This window comes from Palaemon carinicauda, chromosome 3 (assembly GCF_036898095.1).
Source record: "Palaemon carinicauda isolate YSFRI2023 chromosome 3, ASM3689809v2, whole genome shotgun sequence".
NCBI classification, from domain to species: domain Eukaryota; kingdom Metazoa; phylum Arthropoda; class Malacostraca; order Decapoda; family Palaemonidae; genus Palaemon; species Palaemon carinicauda.
The window spans coordinates 201,662,484-201,678,029 of NC_090727.1; the positions used below are offsets into that span (position 1 = coordinate 201,662,484).

General features: G+C 44.3%; 1 protein-coding gene across 1 annotated transcript in view; it reads right to left on the minus strand.

The window, feature by feature from the left end:
- Positions 1-14,997, minus strand: part of LOC137638850 (uncharacterized) — a 55,704-nt gene extending 40,707 nt beyond the window's left edge. Inside the window, exons 1-3 of the mRNA XM_068371263.1 lie at positions 14,885-14,997; positions 12,742-12,830; positions 3,194-3,382 (exon numbers count right to left, since the gene is read on the minus strand). Coding sequence (XP_068227364.1) covers positions 3,194-3,382; positions 12,742-12,830 — 278 coding nt within the window. The 5' untranslated portion in view covers positions 14,885-14,997. The remainder of the gene's footprint in view (positions 1-3,193; positions 3,383-12,741; positions 12,831-14,884) is intronic.
- Positions 14,998-15,546: the final 549 nt, after the last annotated feature.

Consider the following 15,546-nt stretch of genomic DNA (forward strand, 5'->3'; position numbering starts at 1 on the left):
TGGACGCGATGTCCCTCGACTGGAACAGATGGTACAGGATTTGCCTGTTCCCTCCTCACAACCTTCAGTTAAAGGTCCTCAACAAACTGAGATCTTTCAAGGAAGTAGCGGCAATAGTGGCTCACAAGTGGCCGAACAGCGTGTGGTTCCCTCTGGCATTGGAACTACGGCTGAAGTGTCTACCGTTACCAGATCCAGTTCTGATCCAGCGAGTTCAGAAGTCGACTGTCTGCGCTTCATCACAGAAAACCCGGAACCTGCAGCTCATGATTTTCTCTCCCTAGCGGTGAAAAAACGTTTCAGGATTTCGAAAGACAGTATAGACTTCCTAGAGGAATATAAGTGCAAATCTACTAGAAGGCAATATGAGTCATCTTGGAGGAAATGGGTGGCCTTTGTCAAGGCGAAGAATCCGCAAAAGATCTCGACGGACTTCTGCTTATCTTTCTTCATCCACCTCCATGGCCAACACAATATCAACGTGTAAATCTGCTTTGACAAGACCCATTTTATATGCCTTCCAGGTCGACCTCGCTAACGATAATTTTAATAAAATTCCGAAAGCCTGTGCTAGGCTCAGACCATCAGCACTTCCATAGCCCATTTTATGGTCTTTAGATAAAGTTCTTCAATTCGCTTCGCTGTTGAACAATGAGGAGTATGCTTTAAAGGATTTGACCCAAAAAGTTATTTTCCTATTTGCACTTGCGTCGGGGGCCAGGGTTAGTGAAATTGTAGCCCTCTCGAGAGAGGAGGGTCGTGTTCTGTTCTTGGATGGGGGAGAACTGAACCTGTTTCCGGATCCTACGTTTCTCGCCAAGAACGAGTTACCCACCAACAGGTGGGGTCCCTGGAGAATCTGACCTCTGAAAGAAGATGCATCTCTATGTCCAGTGGAATGCCTAAAGGTCTATCTTCGTAGAACTTCAGACTTCAGGGGTGGTCAACTATTCAGGGGAGAAACATCAGGCTCAAATTTATCACTGAAACAACTTAGGGCGAAAATCACCTATTTTATTCGCAGAGCGGATCCAGACAGTACACCCGCAGGTCACGATCCGAGGAAAGTTGCCTCATCCTTAAATTTCTTTAATTGTATGGATTTTGAACATCTTCATTCATACACTGGCTGGAAGTCTTCCAGAGTGTTCTTTCGTCACTATGCGAAGCAAGTGGAGCAACTAAAGAGGTCTGTGGTAGCAGTGGGTTGTGTTGTTAACCCTGATGTTTAACTCTGCGAGGAACAGTGGATTTAATTGGGACGATTAATTCCAGGGTGAGTGTGTAGTTACGAACTATTCTACAAACTAAGTGTTAGGGCACTGGGTTGCCCACATTGACTGTTCCACTTTCAAAGGTGAACCTAGCATAAGTGCAGACATGTGTGCCGAGCGTTTCCAACGCTAATGTAACTGATTAGTAATACAGACTTTTATAATTTTGATACCTCGGTATGTTAAAAGTGGCGCTAATGTTTTTCTTTCAGATAAACAAGTTTCTGTTTACTATCATGCTTATGCTTATTTGTTGGTTATCCTCCTCTTATATATATATATAATGGTTGTTTAACCTCTTTTATTTATTGTTTGTCAATAAACTAGGTCTTGGGAACCTTGCGTCTCCTTCACCTGTGTCAATTTATTTGATATAATTTTGCATTACGTTCTATGTATATTTATCTGGGATAATTCTAATAGATTGTTCCTTTATGCAAGCATTCTTTGCATTGGTTTATGCTTTCCCCTGGCGGGAGGACTCCATGCCCTGAGGGGACGGTGGCGGATATGCAAGTTTTCCGCCTACTCGGATATAAACCTTTGTCCAATCCAGTATTGAACGGAGAACTGGTCGATATTTCATATTGAATCAGTGGTTCTTTACAACCTATGCTTTACATGATATAGGGTGAGACCACTATATTGGCTTGTCTGTTATTCATACATAGGTATATGTACTCTTCGAGACTTTTCCAGAGTCTAGTAGGACTCTTCCCTGTAGGGGGCAGGAAGCACTAACATGGTCTATGGTTAGTTGAAAAGATGTATGATGGTAACATCTTAGGTCTCTAGGTCTAGTTGGCCGGGAAATACCTTCGGGGAGTACGGCACGTTTTGAGATTCCACAGATACAGTAATGCTCTGGTATACTTCCATCAGGACGACATGGCTTGAGCCCAAAAAACGGATTTTGAGCGAAGAGAAAAATCTATTTTTGGGTGAGATGGCCATGTCGTCCTGATGGACCCGCCCTTCCCTTTCTTTTAAAGGGCTGTAGGTCCCCTCCCTACATACAGTATCTGTAGCACCTCGTGTATCACTACAAGGAATACAGATGGCGCCGTGAGCGGCGCAATGCACGCTTACGAAACGGGAGAGGAGAGATACCTTGCGAGCGGCTCTCCTTTCTTTCTCGTTTTCGTTTTCTTGCCAATTGACCCCTTCGAAGTGTTAACTCTGTTCGGGGTGCAGATTACTATGTGGCGTGTCAAGAATACGTCCTCTGATATTTCGCGATATCCCTGGTTCTTTTATTAGGGATATTCGCTCCAGGAGTTAGAATTCTGGGTACCTTAAGGTAAATTCTCTGGGAATATCGCCGTAGTTATAATATACCCAAGGAAGCTACCCTTTAGGAACTTCCATCAGGACGACATGGCCCTCTCACCCAAAAATAGATTTTTCGCTTCGCTCAAAATCCGTTCTTTAGGTGGTATGGTAGGAATCACCCCATGGTAGAATTGAATCCCCATATTGAGGTAGGAACAGAAAGTGAGGGTAGGAAGCACGCTATAGTAGCACCTTAATACCCCCAACGCTATTTGGAACTTTCCAGCCCTTAACCCCCAGGCGTTTTCTTTTTCAAGCACGTTTTACAATGTATTTATTTTAAATTGTGCTAACAGCCTTAATTTTCATCATAGAGAGGTGAGGTTGGTCTCATTCTTTTGGAAAATGCATGAAGTTTCTCATAAATTTATCAAAAATATGCATAAAATGTAAATAGCATTTTTTGCAAGGACGTACGGGTACGTCCATGGGGATAAAGGGATGAGTTTTGTGAAACGTACCAGTACGTCCATTGGGGATAAAAGGGTTAAAATCTTTAACAGCAGAACCAGTTACACTGAAATTAAACTCCTTTTAAAGGACAAGGGTTTGTATACAGGTAGAAACAAAAAGCAACTCGAACTTACTTCGTCAGGAGAAACTTCACTGTCTTTGCCAAAACAGGCAACGGTCGTACATCTGATGGCTTAATTTCATGGCCTGCTGCGGATCTTGAAAATTCCTTGACCATAAACCTTGGATTGCCATAATTCATTTTTTCTCCATTGGCATTCACAGCTTTTTCTAATGTATGCAGTAGGCCCTCTGTCTGCCGTCTGGTGAAAAGGAAAAAGTTTTAAAATGATAAAAATCTAAGACCCTGAGATAAACAGTTTAGTGTACAATAAAAGAAAAAAATTAAAATTTATCATAACAATAATTAGCTTACAGTCATCATACTTTAATCATCTAAGCAATTATGTCCCCAATCTCTTAATACAATTCCTACCCAATACTCTCTTTTTCTGATCTCCCCTGTGATAGCCTGTAGCCCCAATAGGTGGTGTCACAAGGCAAAAACACCACAGGCCTAATACTGCCAAGAATGTCATATAATCAGTTGTCCTAAATCTGTACATATCTTAAATAAATCTCTTGATATCATTAAAACGAATTGAAAATAGATGACAAGATAACTATTGACATGATAAATTTCATCAACGAAATTCTGTTTATAACAAAGAACCTTACAATGTAGTCATCATAGCTACTACCATACTCCTTTGAAGGTGCATATGTAATGGAGAGAGAAAAAATGTGGCTAAATTTGCAAATGGATTCAAACTTAAACCAAATTGATACAATCTCAATTTATAAACATCATAAACCCTTCCATGTAGGCCATTATTATGGATTGTTTAGTCCTTCCTTTGCTTTAACTTTAAGATAAAACACTTTCCTTTAGTATTGTAGCAAAACGTCCTATCAAGCCATCATGTAGCTTTTATTAGCAATATGGAAAAAAAACTGTATGATAACCATGAAAAAATACAGTAGGTATCCCATGCATTACTAATGGTGTAGAGCTCAAACATCTTGAGCACTAAACAAAATTTATTAGATAACATTTTGTAAAATTGATTAGGTACTTCACTGGGCTGTAGCTACACCATTGGTAAGGTTAGGTTATTAATCACTATATGCATAGGTTGATCACTATTGCTTGGTCCAGAAACTGAGTCAAGGAATACATAATGTATTTCAACTCCTAAGCCATTATTCTAACTCACATTTCAATTGCATTTAGCAACCTAAATTCCAGTAACTAAAGGCACTGCAAGAGAAGAATCTTATAAGCCGTATATATAGCATAAAGTTACATCCCTAAATTCCTTATATTATTTTATTGTTTGGTCCTTGCATAATCTTATCAGTCAAAGTAATTGGTCATTATGACTACTCAAAATCCAGTTGGCCTGACACCATCTCAATTACTGAGAGTGGAAGATACTTCAGAAGTCAAAGCTTGTGTGATTGCATCAAACTGTGTTCTGCTGGACACATGCTACAATGCTAGTAATGCAACCCAAATTCAAAATGGGCCATAAGACATAACCAGAGAGCAGTTTTGTGGATTTCAGAATGTCCCAACCAGGGAAGATCACAATTTTCCCCACCAGCAAACAGCCCAAAGCCTTTTGGGCACCACCTGATACCGTTTCCTCCAAACAGCTCAAGAAGTCCAAAATAAGATCAAGATCTGGGAAACCCATAACCTTATCCACAATAAAAACAAATAAAACTTCTACCAGACTATGTAAAAGGCAGAATTTCTACCAAATTATCAAGTACATAAAAGAATAGCAACATTGTTAATTCATAAATATACACTTGAGTTTAACTACTGTCTAATAAAACTAGACATATCATTCTAAACCAGCATCCAGAGAAAACAGGGATAATAAAACTACACTACTAACTAGAGGGGCACTAAGTAGAGTGCAGACCTCTGCCACGGCAGCTCATTTTCAACCTTTTGCTCGACCATGACCATGACCTTCCAAAACTTAATCATTTCCAGCTTTTGACATATTTTCATTACTCTATGATTAAAATTATGGCTAGGAAGCTGTTCACAAACTAACAAGGGGTAAAACATAACCTCTATCCAACTTCGTTGGCAGAGGTAATTACTGCTTATAAAGGTAGAATATGATTATTTCAATCAAAAAGACAAAAAATAGTATAGTTACTGTATTGTCATTAGCCACTAGATTGACTAAAAGCTATACCAAAGGCCCAAGCTTATTTTAAGAAAAGAAAACTGGAAATAGTTTCCTTTTTTGGGTAAACAGTCTATTGAATTTCTTATTCTTGATCTTGCTATTAATCTCTGGCACTGTCATTCACTTAGTTCTTTAAGCATGTTGCATAGGATTTTTCATAATTCTGACCACACTGTACAATATATGCATCTCCTATCAATTGGTCTTCCTGGACTTCCTTGTCCATAAAGGGGAAAAGAAGGAAGGAACCCTTCCAGTGCATGAAGGGATGGAGGTGAGGAGGAAGAGGAGAAGGAACTCGAAGTTCTCCTTCTACTGCTGATTCCGAGCCAATGTCAACGAAACTCCAACAAGGAAAGGTATCCCAGGAAATTCACAAAAAGAGAGCACCCCCAGGAGCTACAACTCTAGCAACATTGCATAAATAGGACATTGCTAACAAGATGGGAAGTGCCCCTCCACTTCAACTTGATAGCTTCAGACACTCCTTCCATGTGCGAGGGAATAAACATCAATTGGAATGATGTCAAAAGCCCCTTGTAGAAAATGAACTGCCAACAATATCTATAAGGAAAATCAAAAATTTTAAGTAATTTTTATTTTTCCTAACATACTTACCGAGAACTACTTTCTTAGGAGTTACAGTACCTGTAATCTCCTCTCTACCGACCAGAGTTTTGTGTAGGATACCCTAAAACCCGTTTTCTATGGAGGGCTATCTCGGGCGTAAGAGAACGTGCCCCGAGGGTAGCTTTGCGCTAGGTCGAGGTCCGCTTAGGTCGTTAGCGTCAGTAAGTTCTTCGGATGTTGCACAATACTCGCAAGGGCAGAGAGGCACTCGGGGAAGGAAGGGAGGGCCATTACCCGAAAGTAGTTCTCGGTAAGTATGTTAGGAAAAATAAAAATTACTTAAAATTTTTTATTTGTTCCAACACGAATACTTACCTCGAACTACTTTCTTAGGAGACTTACACTTTAGGAGGCGGGAGTGCCTTTCTGACCTTCAGACCCAGTAAGCGGAAGCCAAGAAGCCTAGGTATAAACGAAACATACTAGGAAAACGGACGATAGGGTAACTACACAAAGAGCTCACGTTAGTGTCTAAGTACTCACCCTTTGAAAAACTTCTTCTGATGTTGAATCCAGTAACGTAGTTGCGGAGAACGTGTTATCCAATGGTTACAAGAGGGCTATCTCCGATAAGGATAGGGAAAAACTGGGAATAGGATGAAAGGGAACGAACCTGTGTCTCCCGGTTTGCTATCCACGATTGAGCCTGGGGCTTTTACCGTTAAATCACTTGGAGAGCGGAGATGACTGTTCCAATGGAGAACCCGTCTAAGGACTTCCTCTAGTCCTTGAGGTAATGGGCAGTAAAGGTCGACTGGTTAGACCAGGTACCTGCCCGAAGGATCTGACCCACTGCCATGTTTTTCTCAAAGGCTAAGGACGTGCTCAGACCCCTGATGTCATGGGGTTTGGGGACGCCTGGCAAGGCCAGAGCTTCTTCCCTGTAGGCCCTGGCAATAACTTGTCTCAACCAGAAGGAAATGGTGTTCTTGGATACCTGTTTCTTGGTAACACCCGTGGAGACGAAAAGGCTCTTGATGCCTGGCCGGAGATGAGCCGACCTTACAAGGTATTTTCTAATGGCACGGACCGGACATAATTTCAAATCCTCAGCATTCCCCGTCCTAGGGATGGCTGGCAGAGAGAAACCTTCGAATTTAGGATCCCAGACAGCTGGATTCTGGGTCTTCGCCACAAAAGAAGGAACGAATTTGAAAGATATTTCCTTCCACCCCCTCGAATGAGAGACGTCATAAGACAGCCCATGGATCTCCCCTACTCTTTTAGCGGAAGCCAAGGCTAGCAAAAAGACTGTCTTGAGAGTGAGATCCCTGTCTACGATATCTTCCATTGGTTTGAAGGGGGGGCCACTTAACATCTTCAGAACCCTAGCTAAGTCTCACTGAGGTACCCTAACTGCTTGTGGGGGGCAGGACTGCTCGAAGCTCCTGACAAGCATCGAGATGTGCCTAGAGGAACCCAGGTCGATGCCCTTCAGGAGGAATACTTGACCTCAAGGCGGCCCGTACTCCTTTTATGGCTGGGATTGACATTCCTATTTTGTCCCTGAGATATACCAGAAAATCTGAGGCTTTGAGGGGTTTAATGTGCCTCGAAGCGCACCACTTCGTGAAGGAGGCCCACTTAGCTTGGTAGACCGCTGCCGACGACCTTCTCAGGTATAGCGACATCCACTTAGCAGTAGCTGATAAATACCCCTCCTTCTTCAGGAGTCGCTCGATAGTCTCCAGGCGTGAAGACGTAAAGACTGTGGGTTGTCGTGAAATCTGAGAAAATGCGGTTGTTGTAGAAGATCTGACCTGTCGGGGAGTGGCCACGGAGGTTGACTCACCAGGTCTTTTAGGTCTGCAAACCACTCTCTCTCCGGCTACCAGGGCGCTACCAAAGTCATCCTTAAGTTCCGGGCAGTCCTTACTCTGTTGAGTACTTACCTTATCAATGTGAAGGGGGGAAAAGCGTACACGTCTAGGTTGTCCCACCTGTGCTGAAAGGCATCCTCCAAGGCTGCCTTCGGGTCTGGGACAGGAGAACAATACACGGGAAGTTGAGCGTTCAGTTTGGTTGCAAAGAGGTCCATCACCGGGGAACCCCAACGTTGGATGATGAGCTTGGCTACTTCTGGAAGGAGGGACCATTCTGTCCCTACTATTTGGCCCATCCTGCTAAGACCGTCAGCCAGCACGTTCTTTTTCCCGGGGATGAACCTTGCTAATAACACAACCTGGTTCGTTTCTGCCCAATCTAGAATCTCTAGGGCGAGATCGCAAAATTCCCTTGACTTCAAACCTCCTTGTTTCTTTATGTACGCTACCACTGTGGCGTTGTCGCACATCAACGCCACAGTGTTTCCCCTTAGTAGATCTACGAAGTGTAGGCAAGCTTTCTGGACTGCCTTCAACTCTAGGACATTGACGTGTAGGTTCTTTTCCCCATCCATCCAGGTTCCTCTCGCTGTCTCGTCGAGGAGATGGGCTCCCCATCCCTGGTTGGAGGCGTCTGTGAACAGAAGTAACTCGGGAGGGTCGTTCGCGAAGGGCATCCCCTTGAGCGAGTTCGATCGGCAATGCCACCATTCCAGGGAGGGCATTGTGTTTGGTAGGACTGGGATTAGTACTTGTTGCGAGTCAAGTTGGCACCAGAGGTTCTTCAGGTTCCATTGGATGGCTCTGAGCCTGATTCTCCCCTGGGGAACCAGTTTTTCCAACGACACCAGATACCCTATTAGTCTTTGCCAGTCCTTCGCTCTCCTGGGTTGCCCCGATAGGAACGGACGAAGGATCTCTATCAGATTGCTTATTCTGTCTTCCGAAGGAAATGCTTTTCCCAGAAGGGTATCTAGTGTCATCCCCAAATAGGTCATTCTGGTGGAGGGGGATAGGTTCGATTTTTCCGGGTTGATCACGATACCCAGATCCTTGCAAAAATGGAGAAGTTTCATCCCTTGCTCCTTCAAGAGGTCCTTCGAGGAGGAAAGAAGCAACCAGTCGTCCAGGTACCGGATGAGGCGAATGCCTCGTTCGTGAGCCCACACTGAGACTGTCGTGAAGACTCTCATGAATACCTGGGGCACTGTTGACTATCCCAAGCAAAGGGTCTTGAATTGCAGGATCTGGGTACCCCATTTCACCCGGAGAAACTTCCAACTCGAGGGGTGGACCGGAATTTGGAAGTAAGCGTCCTTGAGGTCTATGGTCATCATGTAATCTTTCTCTCTCAAGGACAGCAGGACTGACTTCGGAGTGTCCATTTTGAAGTCTGTCTTCTTTATGAATTTGTTGAGAGCCGACAGATCTATAACCGGCCTCCACCCCCGTCGCTTTTTCCACCAGGAACAGACGACTGTAGAAACCTGGACCTGGGTGTAGGATCTCCCCCATGGCGCCCTTCTCTAACATGGAGGACACCTCCTCTTGAAGGGCGGCCCCCTTCAACGGATCCTTGGGAACCAGCCACTCCGACCGGATGGCCGGAATTAGAGGAGGTGGTTCTGCTAAGAACGGTAACCTGTAGCCCCCCTTCAGTACGGACACTGTCCAGGGCTCTGCTCCGTGAGCTTTCCATGCTTGCCAATATAGTCTGAGGCATCCCCCAACCTGAGGCTTGGGCAGGGATAGGGGGCCTCCCACTCTATCTCCTCCTGGAGGAGCGGGCTGAACAGCCTCTCCTGGAGGCAGAATAACCTGTCCTAAAGGAAGCTGAAGCTGCTGGGGCTCCTCTACGGGGGGGCTGAGGCGCTGAGGCCCAGGAGGAAGAAGGAGCTTCTCGCTTCGTCATGCTAGGAGAGGCCTGAGACGTCACGGCACTGTCTGAGACTGACCTCTTGTAGGGCGGTCTCCTTGCTGGCGTAGGCCTGGGCGTGTTTAATTCTTTCCTTTTAGACACTTTCTCCATGATCGTTTCCAAGACCTTTAAGGGGAACAAGGAGTCACCCCACAAGGGAAGGTTCCTCATGGCCCGCGCCTCTCTGTCTGGGACCTTTTGGGACACCTTTGCCAGGATGGTGTCTCTCTTGCGAAGCACCCAATTCGCTGTCAGGGCGAGGGACTGGTACGTCAGGAACTTTTAAGAGTCTTGCCCCCGGAGGTGATAAGTTCCCTCAGGAGGCTTTGCTGTTCCAGGTCTGTAGGGTCAAAAGTAGCTTGCACCACTACTAAGATGGAAGCCCACCAGTCTAGCCAAGAGGAGACGTGTACCAGGTCCCTAGACATTTCCTCCATCATCGCAGCCTCCGATGGAGAAAAACAGACTGGGGCTGAAGAGGCTCTGTCCTCCGAGATGCCCTGGCCCAGAATGTCAAGAGAAGGTTCTACTTTGCAGGCTCCCGGCTGTCGTCCTTCTGGTACATAGACCTTGCTCTGCGTTTTGAGTCCCTGGAGCAACTTAGAAGAGCACTGAGTCTTGGGGGCTTCAGCATTACTTGCCACCACTCTATCCACGTGCTCCTGTTCCAGGACGAGATCCCGGGCTACAGGAAGAGCCAGGGAGGTTTTTGGCTGGGCAGGGGCCTGCATCAACCGGATAAGGCTGGACCTCCAATAGTCCTCGTCGGTAGCTGCCGGTTCTTCGATCTTGTGAAACCTCCTGATTAGGCCAATAACTCTTCTATAGGCCGAGTCCTCCGTCGGGGAACCCTCTCTACCGTCGGCCGAAGCCTCGGCTTGAGCCAGGGGAGCCGGGTCACCGGGCGCCTTGGTCCTGGCACAACAGGCACTCCCCTGCAGAGGTACTGGTCCTCCCCAGTGGAGGTCTCCGCACCAGAGGCGGGGGTTAGGACAGGCATCGCCGACCTGGCGTGGACTATTGTCCGATCATGTTCCCTGGGGGACGAGGACGCGGATCCCGTGGGCTGACCCGACAGCGGGAACCGTTCCTTTAGGTCCGAGGGCCGCACCAGCTGGGCTGGTTCGGCCAGGCTGCTCGTAAGGAAGCGCGGTTCCCCCCGCTGGGCGGGGTGAACCGGAGGCTTCGCGGTCTTACGCCTGCCTGCAGAGGCCTTCTCGCGTATCTCCCTGCGAGGGTCATAACCATGCTTGGAGGATGGTCTCTTTGGCGAGAAATCCCTGGACCGCCGGTCCGGGGAACACTGCATCTCCGACTTACGGGGTACGAAAACCCAATCGCCATCGGGTGACCTACTCCTGTGTTTCCTTCGTGGAGAACGGGAGCGCCTCCTGCTGTACCTGGAACGTGATCTTGAGCGAACGCCTGTTCCTGGACCGCTCCCTCCGACGCCGATGCTTCCTCCTGGCTTCTTCTCCCGACGAGAAAGACTCCTCTGAAGAGCCCGACGTCACTGTACTTACCGTACGGCGGGCGGGAGCGGGGACCGCGGGGGTCTTCGCGACTCGTTGTGTACCCGAGGTAGAGGGTTGCAGGAATTCTTCAGGAACTTCCGTGAGAGGGGTTGGAAACGAGGGTTGGCGCCCAACACTAGGGAACCAGGAATCCAGGCCCTCTTCCATCCACATAGGGGACTTACCTGGTGTCTTAGGAAGCTTCCATCCGAAGGCATCACTCCCTGCGGAACCTAACTTACCCTGGTTGCCGCCGCCTGCCGAAGAACCTGAAACACAGGCCCACGAAGGGGGCGAAGACACAGAAACAACGTTGCTACACCACAAGGGGTCATCGGAGGAAACGTGCCCCCCAAGCACAAGGGCTGAGTCTCCAGAGCTCCCTGACACAGCACTACCGGGCTCCTCACTAGCCCGAGAAGGCCCCGCAACCCCCACTTCACATTCACCAGACTCCTGGGGAAGAACGCTCGGTTCTTTCCCCACAATAGACTTACCTCGTCCCCTACTCTGGGTAGGGGAAGGCGAGACAGAAGCCCCGTCGGACCATTCATTGGGCAACGGTAGCGGCAAAGAAACACTAGCTTTCCTGGGTGAACGCTTCGACGATTTCTTCTTCTTCGTGCCGTAACGCACCCACTGAATATCGCTCCAACCAACACACTCGAGGCACGTATCCGAAGACGAACAAACTTTGCCCCTACAGGAAGAGCAAAGGGAGTGAGGGTCCACCTCAGGTTTGGAGAGGAACGCTCCACACGATTTACCGGCTCTAGGCCCAGGACAACGGCAGATCTGCTCCATAACGCACAAACACAAGACACAGGAACGCAGGGAATCAAAGGAATACACTGGGGAAGCACAAGGAAGGGAAGTGAACACACAGGAACACAAGGGATAAGCACAAGTTACCACGCGGTAAACACGTGGGACACAAAGGGTCGAGAGAGAACGAGAGCGACGTGGTGACACGTCGCGACCAGAGAACTTACTGACGCTAACGACCCAAGCGGACCTTGACCTAGCGCAAAGCTACCCTCGGGGCACGTTCTCTTATGCCCGAGATAGCCCTCCATAGAAAACGGGTTTTAGGGTATCCTACACAAAACTCTGGTCGGTAGAGAGGAGATTACAGGTAACTCCTAAGAAAGTAGTTCGAGGTAAGTATTCGTGTTGGAACAAACAATGATTAAAATACCCCACTGACAGTGTCGGGAGTACCTCTATGCTCCCCGGCAGCAAAAAATAAAGTAGCACTCAGTGGACTGTTGGATGGGTGGGACTTTGCTGCCACCCACCATTAACTATCACCACCTTGGTAAAGTTTTACCAGCCATATCTAGTTTTGCTGAACGCATAATCTATTAAAAGACAAGGGATTGCATACTGGTAGGAACGCATATACAGTACTTCTCTGCTGTATTATGTGGTTATAATTTCAGCAAATGTGACAGAACTTAAAGAGGATAACTTAAAGCATAAAAACTTGATATGTTTGGTTTTGTTACGTAAAACTCTACTTACAATCTAACTTCAGCACTAGGGCACATGGTTAGGCATGAACCAACCATGAAGTCGGGCATTTCCTTATCAGCAGTGAAACCAGCCATCATCTGTAAAATTATCAAATACTTTAACATAAAGGAAATGACTGACTAGATCATTATACAAAAGTTACTATTGTATACTGTATCCAGTATTAACAACCAATATAAAAAAATCCAGTCTAGGTTTTTATATACAAACCTAGTAAAATAAAATCTAGTAATTATACAGTATCATAGTTACAGGGTCACCTAATCACAAATAAAAGTAATTCTATTTGTTTTATAATTCACAACTATTTCAAAACAATTTAAGAAAATAAGCATTGGGAAGGGAAGACATAGCTAATATTAATAGTTATTATGAATTTCCCTTAATCATTCCTTTAATAATCATTTCTTTACCTGGCAAACCTGAAAGTCCTTAAAACTTAGTAGTGCAATTTTGCTGTAGAAAACCTCTCCATTGACACTTAAATTGAATAGTTCCTGTGAAATGACAATTTCTGGGTATATTGTATTTTTCCTAACATACTTACCACGGACCAATGTTATAGGAGGAATTCCTGAGCTGAGCTCCCCGACCACAAATTCCGCTCCCCCAACAGACCTATATTTCCCCCCCAGCCCCTTCTCCCCGTGCACGACCCTGACCTCACTTGTTTTCCCAGTATGCCCTGAGAAGACGCACCAGGCAACCTTTCTAAGCTGAGAAACCCTAGTCTACTCCTGGTCGTCAACACGCGAGGTCGTCTTGCCAGCTTCTCTTGCGATTGCTAGTTGTGATTTCTGAGCTATTTACAGATAATCTAGAATTTTTAAATTAGTTCGTGTAACTTATTATCTTACTGAATACCAGCGTATTCTTCATAAATTTTAGATAAATTCCATGTTGTTTTGCTATTAGTTCTATATCTATTTAAGTATTTTTCTCTTACGTTAAGATGCTCCCATTGGTATGATAAAGTTTGCGAAGTTGTACCCAAGGTTGTTTTTTAACCATGATTTTAAAAAGCATATTATAGACCCTAGCTTGAGGGTACATTCGAGCATAGTTTCCTATCTTATTTCTCTTCCTCTTGTTTTTTTTTTAAGTTTTTATAGGTTATATATGTAAGATTCATTCTAAAGTTGTTATATTCTTAAAATATTTTATTTGAATTGTTAAACACTTCTTATGTAATTTATTTATTTCCTTGTTTCCTTTCCTCATTGAACGATTTTTCCCTGTTGGAGCCCTTGGGCTTATAGCATCTTGCTTTTCCAACTAGGGTTCTAGCTTAGCTAGTAATAATAATAATAACTCATATTAGGAATGTGGAGTCCTACAGATAAAGACTCCTGGGCTAGAGAAGGACCCAATACTCTAGGCTAGGGTACATCAGGATGAATCCGTGTAATTTAACTAGATGTTAGCTAGTTAATGAATAACTGCAGCAGTTAAATTGCCATGTAATTACCCAATTACTAATAGGCCAATAGGCGACCGGTGCACGAGTAAACATTTCCCAGGATAGACAACGTGAATTAGTTGATTGTAAGATTCATTATCAATTTAACTAGATGGAAGCTAGTTAATGAGTAACTGCAACAGTTAAATTATCATATAATTACCCAATTACTAATAGGCCAATAGGCGACCGGTGCACGAGTAAACATTTCCCAGGATAGACAACGTGAATTAGTTGATTGTAAGATTCATTATCAATTTAACTAGATGGAAGCTAGTTAATGAGTAACTGCAACAGTTAAATTATCATATAATTACCCAATTACTAATAGGCCAATAGGTGACCGGTGCACAAGTAAACATCTACCCAGACAGAAAACGTGAATTAGTTAATTGAAAGATTTCATTATTACTAAAGGCCGTGTAGCTTAAGGTAAAATGTTCAGGAGTATTTATTTTATTTTATTTTCCTAACAAGGTAAATAAATAATAATGGATATATATAAAATACGCAAAAGACAAGATACCGAATCACTACGCTAACAGTCCCTATCTTACCCCGTCTGTTTTTCAGCTATAAATAATATATAAATGTAGTAAATACACCCTAATAATTCTTAAACACTCCCATTTTAAAATATAACTTTGATTTAAAAGATCACTTCATAGTTACCGTAGATAATCACACATTCAGTGTTTATATTTTCAAGAAAAAATTGAACTTGTTGTTGTTGTGTTGGTGGTGCTTGCGAGTTGCGACTTTATTTCAACCACACAGGATCCGTTATGCTGTAAGGTAGAAGAGTAGAAATGTGCTGTTTCGTTCAATTCGTTCCTCTATAAATTATGCAATAGCTTAAAAAATATAAATAAAGGGATGAATAGAATTAAAAGGAAAATTAAAGAAAAAGAAAGCAGAAATTATGAATTGTAGTTCTATAAATGGTAATGGTAGAAGGTATCACCTAGATGAACTTACACAAAGATATCGTTACAACGAAGACAAGGTTGAAAATGATAGATTTGAAAGAAATTTGTGGAAAATGAATGAAAATGATAACTTTGGTAAATAGAATTGCAAGAAAAAGAAAGCAGAAATTATAAATTTTAGGTTTATAAATGCTAATGGCAGAGGATATCACCTACATGAACTCACACCAAGGAAGATATCATTACAATGAAAAGGTTGAAAATTATAGATTTGAAAGATAGGCCTATTTGTAGAAATTGAATGAAAATGATAAGCTTTGTGAGTCGTGAAGAGAGGTAGATGATACAATAGCATTTGTTTACTTTTAAGGATGAGGGAGAACTTATAATTAGAAGTAGTATCAT